This window comes from Catharus ustulatus, chromosome 14 (assembly GCF_009819885.2).
Source record: "Catharus ustulatus isolate bCatUst1 chromosome 14, bCatUst1.pri.v2, whole genome shotgun sequence".
Taxonomy (NCBI): domain Eukaryota; kingdom Metazoa; phylum Chordata; class Aves; order Passeriformes; family Turdidae; genus Catharus; species Catharus ustulatus.
In genome coordinates this window covers 13,342,721-13,366,688 of record NC_046234.1, presented here as the reverse complement: position 1 = coordinate 13,366,688, position 23,968 = coordinate 13,342,721, and the positions used below count along the sequence as shown (strand labels likewise).

The following is a 23,968-nucleotide window of genomic DNA, read 5'->3' as shown; positions in this document are numbered from 1 at the left end:
GCCATTGACTGCTTGAGCTCCCAGGCTGTGCCAAGTGCTCTTGGCTTCATGGGTGCCACAAGGAGCTAAGCCCGCTCCTTCACGCAGTTCATGTGTGTTCTGGCACTGAAAGGTGTGTTCTCTTTCCTCACTGCTGCTGTCCTCTTTCCTCTGCTTTGTCAGTCTTGTGAATGCTTGTCCTGGCTGAGGGAGGGGGCAGGAATGATGCCTGGGCCAATGCAGCTGTGCTTGGGTCAGCTGGGAGAGGTGGTGAAAGTGGAGCTGGAGGATGCCCAGTGCTGCAGGAGAGCATCTGCATGGGTGAGGCTGAGTCAGTCTCTGGCGGCCTTTCGCAAGGTGCTGGGGATTTTTGGTTCAATAAAACACTCTAATAATTATGTACTGATTTAATTAGGAAAATGCTTAGAGCATCCATTGCATAAGGCCGTGAGCTAAGGCAGGTGCCTTTTAGCAGCAGTAATTCCCTTTTTGAAATAAAAGGCCTGGGCAGTTGAGTTGGACAGATCTCATGCAGCGGCAATTCACCACACACTACATTTCAGACAGCTGCCCACTAATTCTGGTTTTCTAGGTTGGGATGTATTGGTTTAACTTCCCAGCGTAAAGACCAGGAGAACAAGTGGGGAATGCCACTGCCCAGCCAAGCTTGCCAGATTTGGGACTGACTGGCAGTGATTTGCAGTTTTTTTGACATGAAATTCCCTTTCTCTCAGTAAAATGTAGATTCAAATGCTTGTGAGACGCCTTTTTAGCGCAATCATTTGTGATGTTCTGCAGCAGACGTGTGACTGGTGACTTGCCTGATGGCTTTCTCTTGAGCATCCTCAGATATTTCTCTGTCAGTGTCATGATGACTGGGGAGAGGGATTTTACAGTTGAACTGAAACTTAAATTTCGAAATGAGTTTTTTCTCATGAAAGTAAGTCTGTGTTTGGCTTTGCTGCTGTTACTGTGCTCCATCTTCAGTTTGCGCTGCTGGTTGTAAAACCATTAAATTCCTAGTGGGGTGGTGCAGAGCAGTGTCTTCAGTTTGAATCTGAATGCTAGTGAGGAACAAGAACAACTCGAATTTAAAATCAGGTTTTGGTCACCAGCAACAGACACTTTTTTTGTTGGTCCTGTGGCCCTGTGACACGTGCTGCGTTGTGGCATGTTCCACACTGGCGAGTGTCAGCTCCCTCTCCCTGGCAAAGCCCAGGACTGAGCACCACTTGTTCTGTCTGCAGGAGTGACACTACTGTAGCATAAGGGAGACTTTTCCTGTGCCTGTTGATAGGCAAAGAATTCATTAGGATTGCAGAAACTTCTTTAGAGATTTATGCAGCAATTGTAAGCATACTAACACTACAAATTCTTTTTTTTTTTAATAAGACTCCAAATACAACAAAACTGTCGAGGGGAGAAGTCCACTGTGGTGATTATTGTCCAAATATAATAACTTTGTGATAGGCAGAAGGTAAGGCTGACTACAAATGGGAGTGATTCTGGAAGAAAGGTACAAAAACCTTAATATTCTGAATGATAGAAGAATGAATTTAAATTCATTTAATGTCGGTAATCTTTGTATTATTAACCATAATCTGCTTCTGAGAAGCATACAGACAAGGCTTCTTTTTTCCCCAGCTCTCTGTAGAACCGCATTAATAAGAACAGAGCGTTTCTTCTGACCTCTGCCTTTTAGACTATGAGCTCCCAGGGGCACACATTTTTCTTCTGTATTTTTGGACAGCATCTGCAGGTAGTGAAAGCTGCCACAAATAAATAGCAAATCTGGCAGCATGTTGCCATAGTCCCAGATCATTTAGCAAGGGGTTAATCCTGCATGAATTTACAGGAGAGCGAAACAAGGGCTGCAATCTGATATCCTTTTGTGTGTGTGGTTTTAGGATGGTCCTGAACCTGTGTGCTGCCAAAGAGATTCTCAGCAGGGTGATTTTAGGGGGAAACTGAAAGAGTGTGAGAGGCTGCAGGCTGCTGTAGTTTTGGATGCATGACTTTCTGGATGATTTACCAGAGGGGAGGTACAAATGCACTGGTATTGATGGATTTGATGCAATATTGTTAGCTGGATTGTGGAGGTGAGGAGGCAAGACTGGCTTTAGGATTGCTCTTTGTGGAGTTTTTCACATGGGGAAAAAGTGCTGTGGCAAATCCGACATCTTCGAGTGGGAGGTTATCACGATCAACCTCATGCATTTCCCTTCTCTGAGGGAGAGAGCTGCTGCACACGAGCTCAGGTTTCTGTAGGAATGTGATGTTGCTCATCCTGGAGATCCAGGCAACCAAAATGAGAGAGAGAGAGAGAATTAAAGCATGAGATCTGCTTGCTTATGACCTGAATCCCCTAATCACAGCCCCGTGTAAGTGAAGGTCTTAGGCTGGGTTGCATAGAGGGCATCTCCACCCAAGAAAATGTACATCCACCCTCCACACTGCAGAATTAGAGCTCACTGCTGATGAAATACGGTTGTAAGAACCTGAAACCTTGCCTTAACCAGACCTGCTGTTTGTGACATTGCTTCCCCTGTGGCAAGCACATAGTGAAGGCATGGTGCAGAGAGGTGTGTGCTACCTGAGCTCCCTGTCCCCAGGACATCTACCCTGGGTGCCAGGAAATGTCTCCTGGTGAGTCCATGCCTTTTGGAACTGGTCCTTCATTTGATGGCTTGGATTAAAGCTGTAATTGTATGTAAGTGTTGTGATGCTACTTACTTACTAGGAAGTAACATTGAGGCAGTTCATGCAACAGTGTGGCCACTCTCACAGACCCTGTAATTTCCTTTTGACTGTGGCTGTTTCTCCTAGGGTATCCCACTAATGTCGAGGTAATCTCATGCTTTTCATCATGGTCTTCAGTTTATTCCAGGTTGTAAAATGCAGCCAATGATGTAAGACTTGCTGTTTTGTTTTTTTTTCATGTATGTAGCTAAACTGAAAAATCAATGAAAAAAAAAAAAAGAATTTATTCTATTTTGAGTGGCGTCTGCAAAGAAAAAAGAAAAAATTGTCAGCATATTTTTGACATGAAGGTGAAGAGAAGAGCATATTTTTATGGAAAGAGACATAATTTGTTTATTTATTAGATGAGAGGTACAAATGTTTCAGCTCAGGAAAAAAGGAAAGGAAAAACAAGGAGGGAAGAAGTCTAATGCTCTTTGCCTTTTATAAAGAAATGCTTCAGTTTTTCTTTTGAAGCAGTCTGGAAATTCAGGTTAGTCACTGTAAAGCTGAATAAATAATTTCTCTGAAAAGCACTGCCTAACTCGCACACATAGCAGGCAGAAAGATTAAAATATTTCATAAAAGGACGTTTAAAGCACCTTTGGCTCAAATCCGTGGCACTGTAAACTGAGGGAGAACCTCTGATTTTTCTGTTACCTGAGGATCTGGCTTTTGGTTTTAATCTCCTTTTCTCCCTCCTCTCCTCCTCCCATGATATGAAAGGTGTGTTTGTACAGAGGATTTCTTGCAGCACATTCAAAGACTGTTTCAGAGCTCAGACAATTTGATCCAAAGGCTCTTCCTAGCCTTGATGGAGTTTTGCTTTTACAGCTCCTATGAACTAGGAGAGTATTGGTTCAGCATCGTGTCAGGTACAGATAATTGGGGTTTCCAACATCGCCCACAAACACTTAAAGCACTGTGCAAATGTTTTTGAGAGCTAACAAAAACCTGCATTGTTGCCTGAAGGTTGACTCCACAGCTAGCTGCCTTCTTGGAATAAGCAGATAACAAATTAGCTACTAATACCTTATTTGTGGTTTGACATTCCCACTGCTGCTACTGATGTGTGACTGGGGTCAAGGTTTTTGGGTCACAAGGTGGAGGGCAGGAGCTAGATCCTGCTCAGTGTTGATACCCTGTTTTATGGTGTGTTTGGGCAAGATAGGACAAGCTGTTGTTGTCCATCCATCTCTAGCCTGTGCTGCATATTGGCCACATGGGGTGGGGACAGCAGGGACCAGGCCACGTGTGGCAAAATAGAGGAGCCAGCTTGCTCTTTGACTATTGCAGCAGGTCAGTGAGCTGGCTCTGGTAAGGGGCTGTCAGGGGGTGGTGTGGTATCTGGTTGAAGTCCTTTGTGTTCAGTTGGTATCCTTACTTGTGTTTCTGACAAAGGATGACTAAGGCAAGGTTGGACAGGGCTTTGAGCAACGTGTTTTAGTGGAAGGTATTCGTGCCCGTGATAGAGGCATTGGAAATAACTGATTTTTAAGATTGGTTTCATCCCCATCTAACCTTTAGATGAAGCTGGATATACCAAACTTGTCTATGGTTTCAGTGTGAGGCCAGAGCTGCTTCTGAGGAAACTTTGGGGACTGTTGATTTAAGGTTCATGTCTTGTCAGGTGAGCTCTAGGGTAAGGATTCACCTTTCAAAGAGTCCTGTGTGTTTTGTTTGCTTTTTGGCTTTTGAACACGTGTGGTTTTTAAGAACAATCAGTTCTGAGTGAGCCTCCTGTCAATAATTGTTGGTATTTGTGTAGGGTGATCAAAAGAGTCTGCAGGTTGAAGGGAGGACTGAGCATAGACAGGCCCACACTGGAGTCGCTGTGTGTTCGCTGTGCCCTTAAGGTATAGGATTAAGCTTGCAGAAAAGGAACGAGGTCAGGTCTAGACCAAGAAGTAGACTCTGGAATCTAGCCAAGAGTGTAAGGTTTTTCCTGCAACAGCATCCTAGATGTGGCAGTTGTGTTGACTTAGCCGAAATGAGGCTGACATCTGTAGGTCAGGCCTGATTAAAAGGGAAGGAGGGTGGAGAATAGCTCTGCAGAGTAAAGAGGATTTAAAGATAACAGTGGGGGGAGATGTGTGGCCCTTACTTGTAGAATTTGGGTTGCCTTGGGAATCACCTGGTCCCTGAGTTCTCTGTGAGCCTCAGGACACTGTGGCTGCTGCTCCAGTTCATGGGTGTCTTCTGACTGATCCCTTCCCCCCAGATCTGACTTTTTGGATAGAAGTCTGACTTAAGCTTTCTTCTTCTGCTGTTCAAGGAAAACCTCCCACACAAACCTTTGGCTTGGTGTAAAACCCTGCTGTGATGACAACACCCACCCCTCACTTTGTTGTGCTGGAGGGTTAAGTGTCTGGGTCTCCTGCTTGGTGCAGATGAAAGGTGCTGTATTGCCGAGCTGTGCTGTGTGCTGGAGCATTATGTGCTCGAAGCTGCTTCAGAAAATGTTTCTTTGCTCCTTTTGACCTCCATTGTGTCTTCCTGCCCAAATTCAGTTGTGTTGGTGGCTGAGGATGTTGGAGGCTGTCTCTTTTTTCATAGAGAAGGAAAGAGGAGGGTGATGGCAATTCAGAAGCCGATAACTAACCCCATACTTTGGTAGAACAGCATATTGTGCTCAAAAACTGTGCTTCATGATCATTAGCTGCTGCTTACACATTAAGTATGTTGCTTTCAGAAGAGCTCTGACACCAGGGATCTCTGTCCTTTGGGATGGGTCAGGTGACACTGCAAACGGTAGTATGAAGGAACATGCCACCTTCATGGTCAGGAATGTAATTTATCTGTACTTCTTTCCTGGAGACCTTCAGGAGCTAGTCTGCAGTTCTGATTTTTTCCCACAATGATACCTTTCAGAAAAAATGGCTGATTTGATTAGATGAACACTTCTGTGGTATAAATCAGAAAGAAAGAGGGTGCTTAGCTTCTTCTTGAAGCAGGACTTTTAGTTTCCAAATGAAAAACTTTCTTAGTATGATAAAAATAGAGAATTACTTTATGGGGAAAGTACTTACTTCCCTCCTGCTCTGCTGGGCAGCCTTCAGCCGGGAGGAAGTGGGGAAATTACCCTCAGCTCCCTTGGACCACAACCAGTCCTAGTGGTTTTCTAGTGAAGTAACTAGAGTTACACCAGAGCTGTGCTTTAGCTCTTCAAACTTAAGGGATAAATGACTCCATATGAAAATTGAATTTTAAATCCTGCTAGGCATGATGTCCATCCCTGTAGGACCTGCAACCCATGTGGCACTGGTGAGATTCATCACACTGGGGTGCTCAGTCCAGCTAAGCAGCATGGATAGCTGTGATCACCACTCACATCAGTCACTTAATAACTTGTATTTGGAGAAACTGCATAAGCAGCAGTGGCCTTGCATAGAATTCTGGGCCTCTCTGTCAGGGGACAGGCAACTATTTGATGATTTTGTAGAAAATAAATTATCTTGGCCTTTATTCTGGTCCCTAAATTCGTTTTCAACTGTAACAAGAGCCAGGATTTAAGCCTGGGTTTCCCAAAGTAAAATGCAGTTAATTAGCCCACTCCATCATGTAGCCTTCTCTGTTAACAAAGGCAGTATACTTAGCCAGACAGCTCTTGCTCACAAGTGATGCTCACCTTTTGTATGGCAGAGTGTGCTTGCTCAGAGCCTGGAGTCCTTGTTTGCATCCCTTTTCAGCAGTGCTTTTTAACCCCTCTGTGCAGCTCCATTGTAGTGCTGCCTGTCTCCGGTTGAGAAACTGCTGGCACCAGGATGTGTTTAAGTTTGAATGATGGTTTGTGTTACTGGTAATGGCTGTGGAGTTTTACCAAGGTCAGAGACTGCTGCAGGATAAAGGGGAAGATGGTTTCTGTCCCGAGGAGCTTGTAGCACTCAGGGTGATGTGACATTAGTGTTATTAGCTGTAAATTGTGAATGGGATTCAAGCAATATTGGGGGGTGAAGTGAGACAGAACAGCTTGGTTTCTGAGCTGGAAGAAGGGTGTATGAGCCATGTTCTGGGGTTCTGGTTTGCTGTTCCCATCAGACCAGATCTCCTCACTGGCTGGAAGCTTGTTTGCATCAGACACTGATAAACTGGAGCTCAGCACCAAATGCTGCTGTGGTGGATCAGGTGTGGGGAAATAAAACAGTGAGAAAGATGGGTTGCTGGGAGACTCTGCTGCACTGCTCCTGGCAGATCAGGGGATGTGTTTTTGTTTGCCATCTCCCCACTGATTTGGGTTCAGAGGCTGGGGTGAGGCAGGGTGCTTCCTGAGCAGGGCAGGCAGCTGAGTAGTTTTCCTAACTGGCCACTTACATCAGGAGGATCACTTAATTCTGTTCTTCTGCAAAGGAGTTGCTTGGGTTAAATGTCAAGAACTTTGAGTTTTGCAGTATCATGATATTGTACAGTTTCAAAATACTATTTTTGTTCCTTGTGTGAATATCTAAATTTGACTTTGTACCTGCAGTGTTACAGGATTTAGTGAATGGGGAGAGGGACAGTCCTTAGTCTAGGTATAACTATTGGCTGTAGTCTGTTGAAATGTGTCTGCACTTAACAAAACATAGGGAATTATTTTCAGATCCTATAATATATTTAAACCCAGGCTCTTCAGTACTTGGCTGCTTCCTGAAGACTGCACTCACTGGTGTTGTAACCCAGAGCCTATGTGTGCAGGCAGTGCCATGTGGTTGAATGCAATCCTTGCACAAAAAATCATCTGTATGTAGATACTAGAATGTGAACAGTGATGTCTGTGTGAGTGGATAGCAGGTCACGACCCCCTGAAAATAGAAACATATTGATGTTGTTAGCAAAAGCTGTGGAGCATGTTTTCCTTGAAATTGTTATTCAATGTTGTTCTTGCTGTCTTTTGAATTAAACATACTGTAAGAGTTGGTTTGCTGGAATTTTGACTGTTCTGGAGCACTGGATATTGGGTGGTCATTATTAACAGCCAGAGAAGGTAGCATGACCTACTGAACAGACAGCAAGATGCATAGACACTAGCAGCAGGGAAATCTAAGACAACACATGGAAAAATATGTACAAGGTAAATCTTGCACAGCCAGCCCTTATGCAGCAAATAAAGCAAGGTCTTACTGACCTTGGCAGCTGTACAGGGCAGTCTTTGCATAAGAATGACTTGTGCTTAATATGCTAGAGAAATTATTCAGGGACAAATATTCCTGTTTTCTGCAGTACTGGGGACAATGTCATCTTCCATCTCCAGTCGTAACACAAACACAAATGCATTGCAGACAGGGTACAAGGAGGACCTGACCCTCCTCAAGCACAGCCAGTTCTGCTTCCCATGGCCTAGAGAAAGAGATTTGGTACTGTCCTTCTGCAAAGCTGGATCCAGTGCCTTACAGCAGCCACCTTTGAGACTGGCAGTGGCTGGATAGAAAGGCAGCATGATGGGTGTCATCCTTAATTAGTAATTAATCTTAATCTATGCAGTTTGTGTCTGCTCATAAGAGATCTGCTGAACTCTGAGAGCAGAGGGGCACTTTGCTCTTCCTGTTGTTTTGTGTGGAGGCAAACAGGAGGACTAGACCTGCAGGTTGGTTAAATGCCAGGAGATACGGAGCCAGTCCGGCATCTCCCGTGGCCCAGTGCTTGCGTGCAGCTCTTGGACGGGCCAAGCCCTGCTCACCCACTGCTTGGAGTGAGCAGGAATTACAGTGCAGCCTGTACTTGGTGGCTCCCTGCTTCAGAGCCCAGCTTCCCTCCAGCCAAGGTGGGAGTGGGACAGATGGATGTTGAGCTGCCTGGAGTTTCTGCTCCCCACGTGCTGGGGCCAGGCCAGTCCCCGTGCCACTGCCACGGCCAGGTCTGCACCTGCACATCTCCTCTGGTGGTGTTGCTTACTAAACCTTGCTACTTACTCACTACTGCTGTTTCTCATGACTTTTTCCTTTCTCTTCCTCTTCCACTGGATAGATCAGCCCTGTAAATGTCCACGTTAGCAAAGCTGTCTTGAGTGTTTGGCAGAGCAGGGTCTCCAAGGTCTCTCTATCAGGATAGGGCCAGAGACAGTACTTGTTGATATTGATCATGGGAAATGTAATTAATGTGGGTATAAAGTGTTAAATGTTAAATTGAAATGTGAGATTTAAAGGCAGTCAATAGATCAATTCTGAGGCTGGGATGAAATGCTCAGACTTTCAAATAATAATCAGATTTCCGATAAAATCTCACTGTGTGTAATTAGAGGGGTTGAAATACTAAATCAGGTGTTAAGGGAGTGATGTTTAGATTATGTTGAAAGAACAAAGATCCAGACAAAAAGAGCCCTCCTGTCTGCAGGCAGAGCTCAGGCTAGGCAGAAATAGTGTGGAGCTCTGCAGATGTGCTGATCTAGCAATTAAAACTGCCAAGAGATGAGAATGATGGGAAAAGTGCACAAATCTACAATGCTGAACATCTGCCTGGATGGAAACAAGACCATTTGGACCTCAGAGCTCACTTGTAGTCTGACAACACTTCTAAGAGCTTGGTCCATCCACATGCACAGATGTGTACATCTCGTGTGGTCTTGGTGAGCCTTCCAGAGGAGTGAGGACAACATGTTAAACCAACCCCAGCAGAAAGTACTGCCATAAAAAACACTTCCCAAGAGTTAAAAATACTAATTACCAAGTGCCACCACATTTCAGTGGTATTCCAGCTAGTCAATATGAGTAAATGCATGCAGTTGATATTTTGTTAAGGGTAACAAGTTAAGGAGAGGGGGAAAGTTAGGCTCAGTGTCCTAGGGCACATGGCATTTCCAGGACATTTCTTTGAAATTTATATTTTGCTCTATAATCTATAAAAACGTAAGCAGAAAAGAGTCCAGAGTAGCCAACTTCCTAGTTTAACTGGCCTATGAGTAATGATACCAAATAAGTTTTGCTTTAGGAGCAGCATCAGGCTTTGCTCTTCTAGTCATCTTAATTTTCTGATGCTGCAAGCTGTGCAGGAGGCTGCAGGAAATAGCCATTCCCTCAATATGTATCTTTGCTTTCATCCCTAAAGGGATAATTCAGAATATGGGACAGACATAGTATTTACTGTGGGTGCTGCACCTGTCAAGGTAACATTACTATGGAATGGAGGGTAAAAACCACTTCTCTGCTAGATAAAATGGATAAACTGGCTCATTAGCTCTGGGCACTTGCTTGCTAATCCTGTCCTGTACCTGTGATGTGATTATCTGTGAAGATGTAGCTGCAAGGCTCTCCAGAGCCTTGAAAGATGCATGTTTTAAAAGTATCTTCTCATTTTGTGTTACAATCCTGGTGCAGCCTCTGCTGTGCAGTTCCAGAGGTTGAGATGCTAGTTAGGTCCATGGATGTGATGTAACCTCACCCAGCTGGTCATCAGTGCCTTGGAAATGCTTTGTGGTTGTTGTTGCTCAACTGCAAGCCTTGCTTGAGCCAGGCTTCTGCTCATCTTGCTCCTTGCAGAGCAGAGGGTGAAGAGTGAATGGGGCAGTTTCAGCACTGGAGAACCCTTCTGAACTGTTAAATAAAGGTTTTTTAAATTTCCACCGTGGTGTGGCTGGGCTGAGGTAACCTGATCTTTGGAAAAGTGCCTTTGTGCTGTAGTTTGCAGAAGGGCTTCTTGATTAACAAAGCCTGAGTGCGGGTTAGTTAAACTGTAGCCATTGTATTCAAGGTCACTGTTAATTTTTTTAATGGCAAGATTTTTCCCAAGTCTTGACTTGGAGTTGGGGGAGCCGTTTCAAGCTCCCAGAAGGGGCTGGAAATTGTGGCATTTCATCCTGCAATTACTTTTTTCACTCTTCCTCTTCCTTTTATCTAACAAGAAAATAAGCTTTGTAAACCACTGCACATAGATTTTAAGTTCATTCCTGATACTAGAAGCCCCAAAAAACATGTGTCTGTGGGAAGAGACTGATGGTCAGTCCACAGCGTATCATAAAACCAGCTGGGGGAAGGCAGGGACATAAGGGCATGACTGTGGCTAGGGACTTAGAGCAGGTCTTTCCCTTCACATCAGTCATAGTGGAGCTCTGGAGGTCCTTGCCAAAAGGTGCTGTGGGCACATGAAGCTCTCAGAAGTGCTGTGGAGTCTGGGCAAGCACTGAGTTGGATGAGGAATAGTGAGCAGGCAAACAGTGGCGTGCTTAGGGAGTCCTGAGGAGTGGGAGGCTGGAGCACCAGGGTGGGAGATTGTGCCTGCTGTGCTGTGCTGTTGCTCCTGGGCATCTCTAGTGTTGTTGGATCATTTTCACAGCTGTAGCCCAGCTGGAAGGAGGGTCATTCCTCCATCCTCCTGGTGCTCCTGCCTTCTTTGCCCACACCTTCCTGTGGACAGGAGCAGAGGAAGGACCCTCAAACAGCACACCACACTGAAATGTGATGTTTGAGGGCTTGCATGCTGGAGGCCAAGTCCAGCCTCTCATGACTCCCTGTTCAGAAGCATTTTCTTGCCCTCCCTGAACCATTCCTGTGGTTCTGGTTACAGTTCTGGGTTGTTTCCACCTATATATTCAGCACAAGTAGGAAACCTGCAGCACTTGACAGCACAGGAAAGGGTGAAAGAGTGTTTTATGATTGGTCCTACACTTCCCCCCCTAAAGAGTTTTCCCTTATTTCTTTCCTAGAGAGAATATTTCACGATGCAGAACAGAGATTGTAGTCTCTGGTCTTCTCAGATGCATCAATGTTCTCTAACTAATACTCCCCTGGGTTAATGCTGTCCTTGCACGTTTTTAAGGTGAATCTCCTTGCAATCTCACTCCTAGCAGGCAGAGTTGGCTGCTCCTGCACTTAGCTCTGGTGATCCTGGCAGAGCAGTGTCTGCATGGTGCGTGTGGCAAGTCCTAGTTCTGTTTTTTGTGACCTGAATGCATGGAACAGCTTGTTCTCTGCTGTTAACCCTTGGAAAGACACTTCCTCTTAGGCTCCTTCATTCTGCATTGGCAGTGCTCAGCAGGGTCAGCTCTGCACTTCGGGTTTGGGGGCAGAGCCTGTGAGGGAGTTAATTGCTGAGTGATGATGGCTCTCTCCAGCTGAAGGTCTGCTCCCATGAGCTATTTAAGCCTCTGTTTCTTGTATCTCTGTGCCAATCAGATTAGCTGATGCCAGGAAACAGACCATGGCCTGCTTGCTCTTGAATGCACCCTTTTTCCTCCTTACCTGTTTATCCTAGTCAAGCCCCTTTCCGCTCTGCCTCTGTTCTTTAATTTAGCTTTGTTCCTTCCTTTTCATTTTCACAGACTTACTCTGGCCCATCTCCTCTCCCTGAGGCTGCCTCTCTGGGTTTTGACATCCAGCCTTAACAACAGTCAGTCCTGTTTTCCTGTCCTAGTCATGCCTGCTCCCTTTGCAGAGCCGTGTGCCCCTCTGTGCTTCTGCATGGAGCTTTTCTTGCTCTTGATTCCCTCCATGTTTGCCCTGTTGTGACTTGGATTCCCTTAAATTGCAGTAGAGAGATCCACAGATCAGTGGAGCAGCTGAAGGGGCTCATCTTCCCAGGAAAGAAAGGGGAACAGGCTGGGGAGGGGAGTGTGGCTGAGAATTGCCCCTCTGTTGTTCCCCAGGGCTGCTGCCACCCCCGGCATCACTCTGCTCTTCTCCCAACTGGACCCCTCCACTCATTCTCTGATTTTGGCAAGGGATTCGTTGTTGCTATAAAATAAAAACGCTAAACCCCCTCAGGCTCACAGGACCAAGCATTCTAGCCTGTCCCTCTGTGCCAAAACAGGCCCATCCCCTGCCTCTTGTGAGGCCCCACCTTTATCCTTCTTCTAAAAATAAAACGCAATGACATTCCTTCCTAGTTACTCTGTTCTCTTATTCTGACCTCATTAGACTTTCCCAATAGAAAATTTCATTGAACTCCTCTATTAGTGGTGAAAACAAACAAGAGCATTGGACTTCCTCTGGAAAAAATGCATCTATATAACAGGGAATTGCAGGGAGCCAAATTTCCACTGCTGAGTTTGTGCTGTACACATATGTTCCCTCGTATGCGTTTAGTAAACAAAGTTGTCTTCACACTAAGAAGAATTTAAAACAATTTATCCTTTATATCTGATTTTCCACCCTTGTTGGAAAAAAATTGCTTCTGTAATATTATAAGGAGCAAAGTCCTGTTAGCTGGGGTTGCAAGAAAAGCCTCTTTTTTCCAGATCCTCTGAGCTAAATATATTTTGAGGCTTATGTATGTGCATGTACATAGGAATGATAGCCAGGTGATGGATTGCTAAGCCACATCATAAATTCAGTTTGTTGGACACCTCTGATTACCTCCCCTGCACTCTGCCCGTAATCATTCTCCTTCAAACATCCTTCTAATGTTCTTAACAGCAGCCAATTAAAACAAAGACTTCACTTGCCATCTACCCCCTCTTCCCTCTGCCATCTCCCAAGCTCCTTTTCTCGGGTGGGGGGACAGAAGTGCATTAATGGATAGTGGTTCAGTGTGTGTGCTCAAGTTTTAATGGGATATATCTCTACTTGGGATTTTTTTGCCAATTATTTAAAATTCAGCTTGGACAGACACCCAGCCAGGCAGTGATGGGTGCCTGTGTGTTTGCATGTGGCTGGGGCCTGCAGACTGCTGGCAGGAAGGGTGGGGCACATGAAAGACTCTGTACATCTGCCCACCTTCTTGGGCTCCTGGTTTTGATTCAGGGGTTTCATGCTGATTCAGATGCTTTCTGAAGGAAAGCATTTCCACGGGAATTAAGGGGGAAATTGAAAATAATTCAGGACTTCCATGGGGGAGAGAAGTTACAGGTTGTGGTGTTACAGATGCAGGAGAGTAATGAGATAATTGAGGATCTGAGGATTTCAGTTGGTATCAATGACTCAGGCATGGCAGGGAAAACAGAGGATATTCAGTCCCTGAAAAGTTGATTCATCCACCTGGCAGTGAGGTAAAGAGTAATGAATAACAGATTTTGGGGTGCATGGAAGGCAGGAGAGGCCAACACACTGACTCTGAATGGCTTGGGAAGTGCCTCAAGGTGATTTTGACTTCCTCTTGCCTTATTTAGGGCTTAGCTGTGCTGGCTTCTCCCTGCATGCACCCCTAAACCCAGTTTCCCACAGGGGCACTGGACAGAGAGTAAAGTGGGTGGTATTTGGTGCCAGACCTCGCCCTTACAGCTTTAGGTGCCTTTTGGTTTGGCTGCTCCCCTGTAAGTATGACAGCAGTGCCTCCCTTGCACGCTTGGGAGGGTGTTTACTGCTGCGCAAGCAGGATTGGAATTGTTGGATGTGCCTTTCATCCTGTTGCAGCCTGCTGGATTAATGGGGCAGATCTCTGTGCGTGTGCATGCTTTCTGCTCTCTCTCCTCTATCCTGCTTCATACTGTAATGGCTGTGGGGTCTGAAACAGATCTGTTCATCTGGTGCTCGTGCAGCCTTTACCACAGCAGTTTCTTAATGCCTGATTGCAGTTCCTGCGTTTTATCTGCCAGACATCACTGAGAGATGGGAAAGCAACACCCCCTGTTTGCAGAGGGATTAAGTGACTTGTCACTTGTGGCACCTGTGGCTGCAGCAGTGTTTGAGCCCCTCTTTCCAGGGTCCCATTCTGAAGGACTAGAAAGTCTTTCCTGTCAAAATGATCACTACCTGTGCAATGATAATGCCTTTGGGGTTTGGGACTAGGCTGCTCTGGGTTTTCACTGGCATATGGAAGTGCTAAATATGCTCTCAGTTATCATTATGTTTGATTTTCCTGCTTTCCTATATGTTCTAACTTCTTTATTTTAAGTCTGAAAGAAAATATTGTAAATACATTGGATGCTTTTGTTACCAGCCTTTCAGTCTCCTTCTGCCATTGTGTATTTGATTTGCAACCTGAGGATGCTGTTAGAGGTCTGAGTTGAGAAATTAGTCATGGCTTTACTTTTCTCATGTCCTGAATTATTTGACCAATGTATTTTGGGTACCTTTGTGCACTGTATTCCCTTCCATGTAGCCCATAAATGATAGGTGCATGAGTCCTCATTTTTAACACATCATGTAACTCAGATGGACTCGAATGTAAGAGCACAAAGATTTTGGAGACCTGCCCTGCGCGAAGGGGAAAATTACTGTCTGGCCCAGAGCGGTGGCTTTGTGATGACTGCATTGTGTTCTGGTGTGCTGTGTTTGTACCAAACTGGTCTGCTGCCAAGTTACTTATGGCTTATCCAAGCGCTCAGTACAAAGAATGTTAAAAGAAAAACTTTTTTTGTTTGCTCTGAATTCTTCCAGCTGAGAAGTAATTCAAACCACAGTCCAAATGCCGTCTCCTCTTTCTGCAGGCCTGTGGTGACCAGGTAGGGCAGTTAACACTGGAGTGTCTTCAGCTGTAGTGTGTGTGTAGGATAGTGCATGTGCTTATGGAAGATATAATATGGGACCTGCAGGGAAAGTGCCTTTTTGTTGGAGGAAAACCTGTCTCTTTGAGCAGAAGGCTCTGTGATTGAGAAGTCTGGAGTGGGAGTTTTGCAGGCACAAGTGTGTGTGCCTGGGCAGAGGTATCTATGAAGCACCAGAGCTGGGTTGGTCTTCTGTGTGTATAGAACATATCTGATACTCGAAGTGCCAGGCTGCCTTTGCAGCACAGTGAATGACTGAGCTGGGCTCCTGTTTGTGTTTTTCTCCTGACTGACAGAGTATATTGCCTGTCTTGAGGGCTAGGATCATGCTTGGAGCTTAGGAGATACCTGTAGGTTGTTCCTGTCAGCAGAATATCCCAGGAAGGGCAGTGGGGTAGAAGCATTCCCTCCTCTGAGCTGTCCCAAACACATGCAGACACTTACCTGATTGGCAAGGACCTTGGGGGTTTCTTGAACACTGAGTAGGATAATCAGATAGATTGTGCGATACATCTGCTTGATCCTATTTCTTACGATTACATGGTGGGGAACAAGCCTTAATGAGCCTTGGCCTTTCCTGTCTCCTCTGTAAATTTGTTTGACTCAATTGAGCTCTCTTTGTGTGAGACAGCTCTCTTTGTGCTTGGATATGGAAGCATCCACCTCTGAAGCTGGCTGTGCTTTGAGACAGGGTTTGGATTAGCTGACCTCCAGAGATCCCTGCCAACATTTTTTTTTCCCTTTTCTTTTGTGTTTGCAGCTGGTGTAATTGTGGTCCTAACCCCTCCCAAGTGGTGCTGGCACTGGAGAGGATTTTAGCACTGTTTCACAGCAAGTGCAGTAGCTGCTTCTGCACTGCAGAGGAAATGCTCCTTTCAGGTCAGCCACCCTGCTGTAAGGCAGCTCCCTGGCCCTCAGCACTGGGAAGTTGCCTTGTGTAGGAGTCCAGAAGGGATTTGCCAGGTAGGTCCTAATAGAAGGGAGCATTTTTCTCCATGTGCCTCTTACTGGTGATGGCCTTAGTTAAGCAAAACTCTCACTTGGCTGCCTGATCCACAGAGCATCCCCCAGATCCCACAGGGGTGGGATGGCAGTGGGTCACTGTCAGAGCTGGAGTAGGGAAAGGGGTCTTGACCTCTAACTGGTTCCAAATAAGCTGATGGCAGAAAATCAAAAGCCCAAAAGAACAGAAATGTGCATGTGTGGTTATTCTAACAACAAATCTATTTAGTGAAAGAGGGGGAAGTTCCCTTTGAAGCACCGCAATGCATGCTGCCCTGGAACACCCTATGGAAAGGTATTTGTTCTGCCAAGGCACGTGTGTGGGTCCAGCACAGCAGCTTCTGTGACTTTGTTCAAAGACCAACAAATAAACAAAATAGCTCCTTAAACTGCAGTGTTTTTGTAGTGCATTTTTGGCTTAGAAAACCCCAGCAGATAGTGAGAAATAACTCCCAGCCATTTGCCTGTGGAAGCATTTTGAAGAACTAATCTTGTAGGAACGAAGGGGAAAGGAGTTCCCTGAATTTTGGTGGACAAGAAGTGCAAAAACAAAGGGATTTTTTCAATATTTCCTTAAACTCAGCATTAATTTTTCCTGTGATTGTTTGCTTCAGGGTGTAAGTGTGGAGAATTGCATGTACACAAGGGAAGATAAAGTTCCCTGTATTTTTACATTCTTTTTCTCTGCAATGAAAGGCTTCCTTCCATCATGCTACTTTATTTTGCATCTTTTCCTTTCCCCCCACCTTTGTTTTTTTCAGTTGCCCACCTCTGCATGTAAGAGAGGTGCTGAGGCTGTGTTAGGACATCTAAGAGCAGTGGGAAGCACCCAGAGGCCAGTGGTGCATGATCCATTTTCCCAAGGACAGTGGCACTGCTGGCCCAGCAGAGCCCCACAGCCATCTTCCAGAGTGCCATAAATCAGGAGTTTAGCAAGGCTGGAGAGCCTCTGAAGAGATGGGATGCAGTATGGACAGCCTTCCCCACTGAGGGGCAGGAGGATGTTCCTTGTGCTGCTCTGTCCAGAGAGGTCACGACCAGTATCAGCCACTCTCCAAAGTTGCTCTGTCAGCAGAATGAGAGAGTGTGAGAAAGGAAGGACAAGTGTTAGTGACTCCTTCAGCACAGATTTGTGTGGTACCTGCATGCCCAAGCATTCAGGCTGTCATTTCTGTAGTGGGTTTATATCCTGAAAAGGAGGCTTTTCCATTGCAGCAGCACCGAGGGATTGTTTTACTTGCGTGGCTTTATTATTTATTTCTGGGTTCTGCCATCCTGTTCTGAACAGACGGCACTCGGAGCTGAGTTGACTTTTTGGCACGCGGTGTGACCCCTGGTGATTCACGGCCCCCAACATCTGTGATTAGACCTTGAACAGAAACTTTTCATGCATGCCCATGGTAGAGGAAACTTGCTCTTTTTCTGAGTAACTGATAGAAGAACAAAAGGAGGTTTATTTTCTTTTAGCTGTAAAGGTCTACCTTAAATTAAGTAAACTGTTCCCCGAGGGAGAAAGTGTCCAGGTACAGAATGTACAAAAAGGAAATATTCAAAGTATCTACTGTGTCCCTGAAGTGTTTGTTTTAAAGTATGAGGCCAGAGCGAAAAATAGAAGATTATTTTCTAATTTGAAAGCAAAAATACCTCTTGCAGGTGACAGAAAATGAATTGACCTTCTTTGGTGTTGATAGTGCAGCCCATTAAGAGCAGGAGCGCTGAGCAGCCCTGGAGGAGCTGAGATGGCTCCGGTCCCAGCGCACAGCCTGGGAGCGCGGGGGGCAGGAGCCAGCCTGTGGCCGAGGCAGCCCTGCTGCGCGCAAACTGTCACTGTTCCACCATTGGAACATGGCAGGGAATCGTGTCTGTGGGAATCTGAACACCGCTGTGTTTGTGTGAGGGAGGGTAGGAGCGTTGTCACTGGTGCCTCAGCAATGGAGGGTCCACGCCTGGGCTTTATGGGGGTTAATTCTGTGGTTTCTTTTGCTGTCGTGAAGCAGCACTTTTGAATCAGTCCCAAATAAAGTCTTGTGATCCGATGGTGACAGACCTAACTTGCCATGGGCTTTTCTGAGGCCCAAAATGAACTTCTCTACTGTCAGCCATCTCAGCTAGTATCACTGCGTTCCTGGCTTGGTAGATCCTAGATGAAGATTTTTTAAACTTTTTTGTTTCCCCTCCTCATTGACTTGGAAAGCTGCCCACAAATGTGCATTAACTTAACTCATGCATCACTGCCAATAAATGTAACAGTAGAACACTTTTCAGTAAAACCTTGCCTTTGACTACAATTTTTTGGTTCCTTTGATAAGCAAGGATAGAGTTTCGTGAGTCCTTTACTACTTGCTGTGAAAGTGGAAGAGAAAGGAAGGCTGTTGGATGGGTGGTAGTATTCTCTCCACAGAGTTTTCTTTCTCTTTCAGAACAAAACAGTTCAATGTGCTAATTTCATTGCTCCCATTTCTCTTTGCCTTGCTGTGTTTCTAGGAACACTGTGTCTATTTGGAAGATTGTTTGATAATGGAAACATCTCACTGCTGTTTGGGTGAGGAGTTCCCTATTCTGGCTTATCAAGGAAGTGGTGGTGGGCACACCAAGCTCTTCCATACTCATTAAGGTGCAATAAAAATCCCAGGTGACAGAATAATCTCAAATGTGCAAGGACTGATGAGTGAGTTTGGCACTTATACTGCCAGCTGGATGTAGTGCTTTGAGGAAAGACCACAGACAAAAGTCTTTTTTAGGCAGTGACAGTATCTAGATACTCAGTGTACATTAATAGCAATATTTAGTTTTAGTGGAATTTGGTATAAAATTTGAAGTCTTGATTTTGCAAGCACAATTTCTCTATTGCTGTTCCTCCAGGATATCCACCCCATCCATCCATCCATCCATCCATCCATCCATCCATCCATCCAGGATGGGTCTGAGCTTTCATTCACCATAAATTGCAAAACTAGGTAAAGCACAAAGCACACTGCAGCCTGGCAGGGCCGAGCTTGGACTCAGGAGAGCCAGTCCTCAGTTCCAGGGTCACGGGATGGTGGTTTGGGTGGAAGAGGAGCAGGGACAGAATAACATATGATAAAGAACAGGCATGGCTGGAACTTAACCTTGGGAAAACTCCAGTGTGTCTGCAGTATCCCTATTCCTCTTTAGGCAAAGGGAATAGCTGCTCTTCTTACTCACTGGACTGTGAGTTAGGGCAACAGCACTTCTGTTTCTCTGCTGAGCAGTTGTGACCCAGAAATCCTTGAAAAACAGTAAATAAGGAACCCACCTTGGCACTTCTACGTAGTCATTTTGAAAAAAAAAAAAAAGGAAAGAAAAAAATTCTCTTTTAAATAGCATCATTTACACTTGGGAGCTGCTCGAATCCATCCTGTCACATAAATTACCATTTCTGAACTCGGCTGTCAGGAAGTGTCCTCACAAGTTGACATCCATGGGGGCTGTCAGTGGAAGGGGATCAGTTTCGTGGCAAGCAGGAGGAATTCAAGCATCGAGTGAATACACTCGTCCTCATGTTACCTCAAGCGGCCGGGGCATCCTAGTCCCACCAGAGGCGAGCCCTGGTGTGACCTTTGCTCCTCAGACTGCCCTTGTTCCCTGCACTTCGGTAGCTGGAAGGCTGGCTCTGACATCTGCAGCAAGCCCCATCCTCCTGCAGCTCAGGCAATTAGAGTCAGGCCCAGCAAGTGGCCCTGGAGCAGAGGCTTCAGGGATGTTGTAGTTTCTTTACAGGAATAAAAGCCATGGGCTTTTCTCTCTGCTCTGCTGCTTTCTCCAGCTTTGATGCCGATGCCGTTGAAATGAGATTGGCTCATCTGGTAGTGGAGGAGCTGAGCCCTGCCAGATGGATCTGGCTTGCTGGGAAGGGTTCAAAAGGCAGCACCTAGCCTTTGTTGTATTTCCTGCATGCTAACAAAGCCCCTGATTTCTGGAGCTACTTTTTAATCCTTGTAGGTTGTATGTTGGTTTTGGCATGGATGTTTTTTTTTTTTTTTAATTCCTCCCATTTGAAATATATGGGAGAACAAAGGGAATAAAATACCAGCCACCCCACACCCTGCCCCCCCCTAACAAAAAGGGAATTGTAGGGATGCATTCTGGTGAGAACAGTTGTTTGCTGCCAGGAGTTGAAACCTGGAGAGCTGAAGCTCTGTCTTGTCGGTGGTTCCTGTCTGAGGTGTGCTGTCCTTGGGCTGTGCGTGGGAGCCTCGCTGCAGCAGTGTGCAGCGCTTGCCGTGATGTCAGCCCTGCATGCACGCGTTTCCAGCCTTCCCCGTGACCACATGGAGAGGGATTTGCAGCAATCCAAACACTGACAGAACTGTATTTGTTGACTTGCAGAAAAGCCTAACTCGTGCTCCTCTAGGCTGGGATCATGTAAGCCGAAACACGATGACTGCTGCCTGTGCTTGCTGGCCTCCCAGTCCTGATAAACCTGTGAAACAGATTCATTTATTTAGGCCCTGATTCAGCAAAGCACTTAAGTACATGCTTCAGATTTTCTTTCCAGAAAGACTTGGCATGCTCAGAGTTAAGCATGTGCTTTACTGCTCTCCTGAGTGCCCAGCAAACAAGTGATGGGGCAGTGTGTGCTGCTGCTGTGCTCTGCCAGGTGCCTCGCAGGCTGCAGGATTGCGGTATGAAGAATATATTCATTAATTTGGCTCCCTCCAGTACAGGAGCTCTAGTGCCAGGGTCTGAGATGAGTCAATCCTTCTGCAGGGAGGAGGATTGTTTCCATAGCACAGAAAATTTCTTGTCTCTTGAATGTTGCACAGAGTGTGCCCTTCTGCAGGGTGTGGGGCAGGGGCAGTTACCATCAGTGGGTTTGTTTCCTCCCCCGTGAGTTGTAAAGAAAAATATCCACCGTGTTACATGTGTCTGAATGTTTTGATATTTGTAGTTTAACGTTTTGTAAAATTCATTTGATTTAGCTTTCATTAACATGATGCCCTTCATTTTGAGGACTGTGCAGTTTAGTGCAGCCATGTACCTGTGGGCAGTGTGTGCTCCTGAGCTGCATGGCTTTGAGAGCAAGATCAGCATCTGGTTTGTTACACTGTGATTTCTTGAGGTTGAAGGGCTGGGAGGGCAGATGTTACTATGCTGTTTGGACACCTTGGTGCTGGTGTAACTGTGTGTTAAGTCAGACCCATCACATTCTATCCCCAGCAGACCCTCACTTCCCTTGGTAGTCTGAAGCTGTGGAATAGGCACTTAATTCACAAGATGGTTGTAGTTCAGTCTGCTCGAAAGAACTTCTGAGAGTGCATTCTTTCTAATCCCCACCCATATCTGACCTGTTCTAGCTCGTTTATAAGAGCTGCACCCAGCTAGTCCTTAGCTCCCTGCAGAAGGGCTCTGCCCATCTTTTCCTTTCTTTTGCCTTCTGAGCTCATTTGAACAGGGAGCCCACATATCACTGAATGGGATTCCTGTATAAATTTGCCCTGTTTGCAAAACTGGAATTGATTTAGAGCATCTCTTCTTTACAAAACCCGAAAGACATGAGCATGGTTAGATGTGCCTTTTTTCCTTCTCTTTGAAGTTTAAAACACGCTTAGCAAATCCCCACCTGATGTGCAAAAATGCAAAGGTCCTTCCGGAAGCATGGGTCAGACCAAGCTTTGTGCTGATGCCTCAAGCTGGATTGCAGGGATCTGGGCAGGTTTTGTTATCAACTTGAGTCTAATTAAGCCTAGAAAGTACTTGGAGTGTAGGTTTAACGAGCGTTGTTTTTTCTAAATTGAAATAATTCGATCTGTGAATCAAACAGCCTCTGTGCCCCACCCCCTGCTGCTGATGACAGCCTCTTCCCACACTTCTTCCTTGGTAGCATTGTTTCCATTGTTTCCAGCTCCAGTAGGTTTCAGTTACTGATCAGTGTAATTGCAATAACACACCAATAATAAAAGAGGAATTTAAGCTTCCTTTTTTTGTAGTTGAAGGCTCTTCTCCTACGAAAGCTTGAAATCTTAATAGCAGTCACAGAGGCAACATCCCGCGCCTGTCAAATGTTTGCAGAAGTGGACGGTCGTACTTTAGGAAGATAAAGGGCTGGATTTTGGGAACTTGGAAACAGCCCAATCCTATCAGGCGGCAATGGTACAGCTAATATTAGAATGGGAGACTCTAGGGACAGCTTAACATTTTAGTGGATGCCAAGGAAGCCTTCAACTGGAATGCATTGAAAGTTGTTTGTTGTATAACACGAATTGCTGGAGTCAGAGTAATTCGAGTTGCCTTTGGTCTGGTGGAAAACTACAGCTGTGAGCAATGAGTTAATTTTTTCCGTGTGTGTCTGTGTGTGGCTTAGGTTTCCCTGTCGGGTTTTGTAGGCTCTGAATCCATAGAGGAGCGGCTGCGAACCAGCCGTGTGCTCCTCGGCAGGAGCAGCCCGGCGCTGGGTTTAATGGAACACCTTGGAAGTGCGGAGCAGGGCTGAGCCGTGCATGCAAGAAAGCCACCGGCTGCTCTTCCTGCCTCAGCGTTTCCTACAGAAGAGGGGGTGGGTTAGTTAATGTTAATTTAAAAAAGAAGACACTGAAGAGCAGCCTGTTGCCGCAGCCCGGGCGGTTTGTGGGCGCTGCCCGCACCTCGGGCTGTCCCGGCCGGGCCCGGAGGGTCCCGGGGCTGCGGCGCGCGGCGGGCACCCCCCGCGGCCCGATGAGACGGTCTCTCGGATTGGTCGGCTGCCCGCGGTGCTGCTGTAACGCCGAGCGCCATTGGCCGTTGCCGCCTCCCATGCGCAGCGCGGCGCGGGCAGTGCCCCCGTGCCCGCAATGGCCGCCGGCGCCGCCCCGCGCCCGCCCGCCCGAGCGGGGCCGCAGGCTCCTGGCTGATTCTATTTCTCTTTTTCCTGCAGGTTGCTGAAAAGTGCCTTTCCTGAAGCCACCGCTGCTTGGATTTCTGTCTAGGGCTGCCTCTCTCTGCCCCTCGCCCCCCTCTCTGTTTAATTCGGCGTTGCTTGCGGTCCGTGCCCTGACGGCGGCTCCTCCAGCCTTGCCCTTTTTTTTTTTTTTTTTTTGCTCCCCATTTACACGCAGTTTGCTCAGCCATTTTATTTTTTCCTTCCCCCGACTATGTAGCAAATATTTAAAAGAAAAGAAAGAGGAAAAAAAAAAAAAGGCAGACATCCTTTTGCCTGTTTTGATGCTCGTGAACCATAATTTTTAAACGCAAGAAATAGAAGGAAAAAAAAAACAACCCGAAGTTTTCTCCCCAAGGACCGAGACCATTCCACAAACTGAAGTGCTGCCAGCAGCATATGCTTTTTGCAAGAATAATTGAAACCATTAACTGGAGAGCACAGAATTCTTTTGAAAGTCTGCCAGTTATTTGCAAGTAACTTTGGCAGTGGCACAAAATATAACACTTGTATTTTAACTTCTACAATTGCACTTTTAGGAGCTGGCCTCTAATTTGATTTTCAGTTGTTCTGATAAGATTTCTATTTTATGATTGGCTTTATGTTTAATTCTTGTTTAAAGAAACACGATTTGACTTAAATGAAAACCTAAGTGCTGATGAATAGGAGTTCTACCAAAGCAACAAGTTAGTTATTTCTTCACGTTTAACTTGAATTCACTTTTTTACCCTTTTTTTAAAAAAAAAGAAGAAAAAAAGAAGATCAGCAGTAAACATTACCCTGAGGAAGGGTGCGATTGCTTGCATTTTAATTTTTGTTTTTTAATATGGCTGTAAACGTTTCCCTGGTTCGTGATACAAAATGGCTGACGTTAGAAGTGTGTCGAGAGTTTCAGAGAGGGACTTGTTCTCGGTCTGATGCAGAGTGCAAGTTCGCCCATCCGTCACGGAGTTGCCATGTGGAAAATGGTCGAGTTATTGCCTGCTTTGACTCCCTAAAGGTGAGGACTGTAACGCGTGCATTACCTCAGCTGCCTTGCT

General features: G+C 45.9%; 1 protein-coding gene across 8 annotated transcripts in view; it reads left to right on the top strand.

Moving 5' to 3' along the window:
• Positions 1-23,968, top strand: part of MBNL3 (muscleblind like splicing regulator 3) — an 89,084-nt gene that overhangs the window by 11,091 nt on the left and 54,025 nt on the right. For 6 of the 8 annotated variants that reach the window (XR_004419357.2, XM_033072066.2, XM_033072069.2 and 3 more), the window contains exon 2: positions 22,926-23,928. The exons of the other annotated variants lie outside the window; for them this stretch is intronic. Coding sequence is in view for 5 of the 6 variants with exons in the window: in XM_033072066.2 (XP_032927957.1) it covers positions 23,755-23,928 (174 nt within the window). In the remaining variant the exon portion in view is untranslated. The remainder of the gene's footprint in view (positions 1-22,925; positions 23,929-23,968) is intronic. 8 annotated transcript variants of the gene reach the window in all.